This window comes from Acanthisitta chloris, unplaced genomic scaffold, assembly GCF_000695815.1.
Source record: "Acanthisitta chloris isolate BGI_N310 unplaced genomic scaffold, ASM69581v1 scaffold15141, whole genome shotgun sequence".
NCBI classification, from domain to species: domain Eukaryota; kingdom Metazoa; phylum Chordata; class Aves; order Passeriformes; family Acanthisittidae; genus Acanthisitta; species Acanthisitta chloris.
The window spans coordinates 47,593-52,831 of NW_008655589.1; the positions used below are offsets into that span (position 1 = coordinate 47,593).

At 43.9% G+C, this 5,239-nt stretch overlaps 1 protein-coding gene across 2 annotated transcripts in view; it reads right to left on the reverse strand.

Moving 5' to 3' along the window:
- Positions 1–3,726: 3,726 nt before the first annotated feature.
- Positions 3,727–5,239, reverse strand: part of WISP1 (WNT1 inducible signaling pathway protein 1) — a 7,230-nt gene continuing 5,717 nt past the window's right edge. For both annotated transcript variants that reach the window (XM_009083983.1, XM_009083981.1), the window contains exons 3-4: positions 4,600–4,793; positions 3,727–4,097 (exon numbers count right to left, since the gene is read on the reverse strand). In XM_009083983.1, the coding sequence (XP_009082231.1) occupies positions 3,798–4,097; positions 4,600–4,793 (494 nt within the window). In that variant the 3' untranslated portion in view covers positions 3,727–3,797. The remainder of the gene's footprint in view (positions 4,098–4,599; positions 4,794–5,239) is intronic.

Sequence of the window (5,239 nt, forward strand, 5' to 3'; positions counted from 1 at the left end):
CTGCACTACACCCTGTTTCCAGTTGCATGCACACCAAAATAGTGTTTTAAAATCCAGCCAATGCTCCATGAGAAGGCATTTAAACAAGTTTCATACTTGCTTCTTCAGTGAGTGGATAAGCTGCTTTCTGGGGCTCCCAAACAAGGAGGCTTGAGCTACTGCACTGACTCTGACAAAGTCCCTACAGAATGCTGATGATGGTCACTGGAGCTGGCTGGAGGTTTGTCATTTGTATCAGCATGAGCAGACCCTCAAAATCATACCCTCCATCCTTGTGCCAGCCTACAGGACAAACAGGATGATTGCCATAAATAAGATGCGTATCAAACTGTTGGCTTAGGCTGGATTGCAGATTTGTCACTCCCATCCTTTCTCAAACCTTTCTCTTGACTACTGTAGCATAGAGGTCTAGCACCAGCTCTGATCCTGGTATCTCCTCAATGCTATTATTTTTGATTTCTTGGATGATGGTACTACTTTCAGGTCCCAACAGAGACCTGGGCCCATTGTACAAACATACAGTGAACATCAATTCTTGCTGAAGGAGTTTTCACTCCCAACAGAGGCAATGAACAGTAGGGCCTTGTTGTTTGGCTCTGAAGTACCGAGGAAAAGTTAAGCAAAGGGCTGGATCCATCAAGCCTTTGAGGATCTAGATCCTCAATGTATTTAAACAGTAACCACAAAAGTACTTTTGTAAGGATACACGATTTGCCCATGCATGGAGGGTGCCAGGGAACTGATTTTAAAGGCTAGTCTTAGTCCTAGGGCTAATCTGCTTGTAAACATCCATTAAAACAAAGGATCTCTAATGCACCACAAACTGCAGGTCAAGTTCACTGGCTACAAGTAATGCTCTTCCTCTTTCAGAGTCACTGCACAGACAACCAGTTGTACAAGTAGTAGAGGTAATGAGACTTGGTTTCTTATACATTTGTGTCCAATGTCCCCACAAAACTCCTTTACAGCAGTGTAATAACCACTATTCCCCATCTGTGATTCCTTCAGCTTTGTCTCCTCCTTGGCTGCTGGTCCAACTGGTGCATCTATTCAAACCCCCTTAGCACTTCTGCTGAGGTGGTTGAGCACACTGCAGATGTGTTGGATGCAGTGACTGCCTGGCAGATGTGCAATGGTCTTGGCAAGGAAAACAAGGTGGGTTTCTTCCCTGTCCTGCTCTCTGATTTAATTTTTTATTGCAGGAATCACAATGTTTCTGAGATCTTTGCACTTCTGCCTGCTTTGTTTGACATTTCCCACAAAGGGACTGACTGATGGGCGAACGGACGGTCTGGTTGCATATGCCTTGTTTCCTTAGGAAACCAGGCTAGAAACAGAAACATCTTGGGTGCATTGGGCAAGTTCTGTGGTTTCCAGGCATTCATTTCACTAAGAACTGACACGCACTGGAGCTGCTGGTCACGCATTAGCTTTCAATAGCTTCTTTTATCTTGCAGTGAAAGCCATGTGTTACAACCACTGCAGCATTTGATTCTGGTGGTTACAGCATCAGCTAATTGCAAAGCAAAGCAAGCCTAAGGGACACATTTTTTTTACATGATCTGGTCCTGTTTTCTTGTTTCCTTATGTGTACATGTAAGACAGAGAAAGACTGTACATATAAGCACACATGCACTCCTTATCATGCACCACAGGAATATATATGTAAATATACACATATATATTCAGGCCCATGTTCTGTATGGTTTTATATATAATATTATATACAACATTATATAAATGCATACATAATATTTTATAGATGTGTATACATATACACATAAATGCTTCAAAAAAAACAGTAAAACCTTTGAATTAAGAAATTACCTTGCTCTATGAAAAATATTTTGGCCAAATCCTTATATACATACAAAGATGCTATTGGAGTTAACAGCTTTTGAAGATAAACAGCATTTTTTCTAGGTGTTTTAACACAGAAGTGGCATTATTTTCAGCTCACTCACAAGAAGTTTAATCCATCATAACAAGAAAGATTTATGTCTCCCAGGAACTAATCTAGTTTCTGCTGGGTTATCAAGATGAAGACAGACAACTTGTCAGCTGAACTAAAAGCAAAATAAGTGACTGATTTAAAACTGTTGTCTCATTCCAAGTTCAGCCCTGTACTGGTCCATTCTCCAGACCACGTGTCACTCAGCAGTTCCACTGTGCCACCAGGGATTTTAGAATCAGATACTACAGTTTCCCATGCAGAAACACATTTCTGCTCTCCCAAGTAAAGTGAATGTGAGCCTGCCATGGGACATGAGCGCTGTACTAACAACTTATTGAAGAAAAGAAATGGCTCCAGCATCCTTCAGTAATGATAAATTTATTGCCTGGAAAGGTAATGACAGGGTTTTTTCTTCTCTTGGCTGACATTTGCATGTGAAACCACTTCTGCAGAAAATGTTTGCATGGATGTTTACTCTAAGGAGAAGTCCCATGGGAACTAATGCCCCAGAAGCTATGCCAAGGATTGCCTCTCCTGCACCCACCCATCCACAGAGCTAATGGGAAGCCTAACACCTGCATTTAGCACATGTCTTCTTCATTCTACCACAGAGCTGATGGGAAGCCTAACACCTGCATTCTCATTTAGCACATGTCTTCTTCATTCTACCCCAGTCATGTAAAACAAAGATTTGTGTCACTGGCAAAGTGGCAGTGGGAAGTGGGACCTGCTCTCTGGTGGTCCCCAGACACAGAAAACACCACTTCTCTGTGAATAAATGGGCAGATGACATATTATCCTTCATCTCTCATCTGGATGGGAAGCCTAACACCTGCATTCTCATTTAGCACATGTCTTCTTCATTCTACCCCAGTCATGTAAAACAAAGATTTGTGTCACTGGCAAAGTGGCAGTGGGAAGTGGGACCTGCTCTCTGGTGGTCCCCAGACACAGAAAACACCACTTCTCTGTGAATAAATGGGCAGATGACATATTATCCTTCATCTCTCATCTGGCTCTCTACATTTCATCCTTCAGGTCTGCAGAGCTAGCCTAGAAGTTAATACATAGCCCATGGATAAGAGGATCTATCCTGGAAAGATGAGCTCTTGGGTGGCTATTTTGGATTCAATCTGTCCAAGATCAGAGCAGGTAGAGAAACTGAAAATGTCCCTGGCACAAGATACTCCAGTAGATTGAGGTGAGTCCAAGGAGAGCAGGACACAGAGGTTCTTTAACCCAGTCTAGTGCAGTGAGAGACAGACTCATTGCACAGAGATTTTCTCCTCCCTAGGCTATTCCAATGAAATTCACCACGGAGTAGGATCTGACTGAGAGGCAATTCTAAGACTGATCTCAGTGTGACAGGTACTAGACTACAGTCCCAAGGGTCAGAGCATCAAATCCTGGAGTCACATGTTGAAAATAAAGCATATTTGCTAATTTCCAGCTTAGACCACATTGTTCAAGAAATGACAGTAAGGATGTCTGAATCTCATGTCTAAGCTACTGACAGCCATGCTTTTGCTGTCATACTAGGGTTCTATTCTTTCTTTTGAGCAATTAAACTGCTGGCCTAATAAATGGCAGTGCCAACAGAACTCTCATTTAAGTCCCAGTATCTGTGCATAAGGGAATTTCTGGCTGCTGTTAATGGATGGAGATCTATTAGAGCTGAAAATCCTGCTTGTTCATGGCCTCTCCAAAAACAGTGTGGCAAAACAAGGAGACATCCTAACTCAGGAATAAACAAATTATACACTGGCAGTGGATGAAGATTCTCCTTTTATTTTAAAACCTCTGTAAAATCAGAGCAATGGGTCAATTCCAGCAGTCAGCCAATTTAATTAGCGATTTCAGAGTAATCATGGTAATGAGCCAAGTCGGCAAAGATGTCATTGGGGTTTCTGCAGTTCAGGTTGCAAAAACAAGCATTGATCCACATGATTTTCCAGGAAAACTCAGTTTCATCTGGGCACTGAAATCTCACTTCAATAGTCTTGGATTTGTAGGGTGTGCAGCACCTGTTGTCTGTGCAGATGCCGCAATATTTGGGTCTATATGGACTTTTGCTCACACACCCTGAGATGGTGTAATTCATGGGTTCATTGGCCCTGTAGACAGCCAAGCACTTCTTCCCAGGCTAAATCAGAGAAGACAGAAAAAAAGACAGGTTAATGTTTAATGTTGGTATGGGTTGGACATACAAACCACCTCTCCTACATTTAAAGGGTTTTGAAGCTGTTAGGAAGGATTTTACAGCCCTGACCTAGAGGGTGTGTCAGATTTACCTGTTTACACATATGAACCCAAAAGCTGCAAGTAGGATACTTGCAAAGTAGAGTTCATAGCCATGACCAGATGTGCACCATCACTTTTCCACTAACTGAGTCACAGGTCTGTCCTATCCAGCAGCGAGCACAGCAGGCTTGGTTTGCCTTTCCTTGCAAGAACCTTTCAGCTGGAGCTAAGACTCCCAGGGGGAAGGTTTTCATACCAGCATGTGGAAGGACAGGGAGGACACATTTTGGACCTCTCTGCAGCACAATAAGTCCATGAAATGCAGACCTCAGAGACCTGGATACTGCCAGACAAAGGCTGACCCCATGTCCAGTTCAAGGGGTGCACAAAGAAACAGTGCCCACCTTGATGTGCTGGGTTATATCCACCTCACAGGGCCTCATGTTGCACAGGCGACTTTCCTTCAGGAGCCGACACTGGCTGTTGTCGTTGGAAATCCTGGTGGAGATGCCCAGCCCACAGGTCTTTGAGCAGGGACTCCAGGGCGAGGTGTGAACAATGCAGTTCTTCTGCCAGGCTTCATCCTCTCCCTCGTATGCTGTGGAAACAGATTAACCCCACATTATTCAGCCAGGGCAGTTTTCCATATTAAACACCCTCTCCCCAGCTCATTACACATTCAGGCTACTAACCCAAATAATTAAACCACAGCAAAGTGGTTCAGCACAAATCCCCTCATCCCACCCCCTTTATGTTGACCTACTTGTGTCAGACTCTCCAGTGCTGCGAGCGCTCGGGGCCAGGGCTCATTTCTTTATTCCCCTTCACAGCCTTGCACAAGAGGGTCCTTGTCTGGGACCCCCAGGTGCTGCCACAATGCAAACAATTACAGACGCCTGCGTCAGCGGGTGGAGAAAAAGGATGAGATCTGATCTCACCATGAAGGTTTATTTCTGAGCCCATTCAATTGATTCCCTGTAGCAGAAAGTGGTCAACAGTCTCTGCTGGATGGCAGAGGGCTTGGGAAGCAGCCACAGCCTTTCA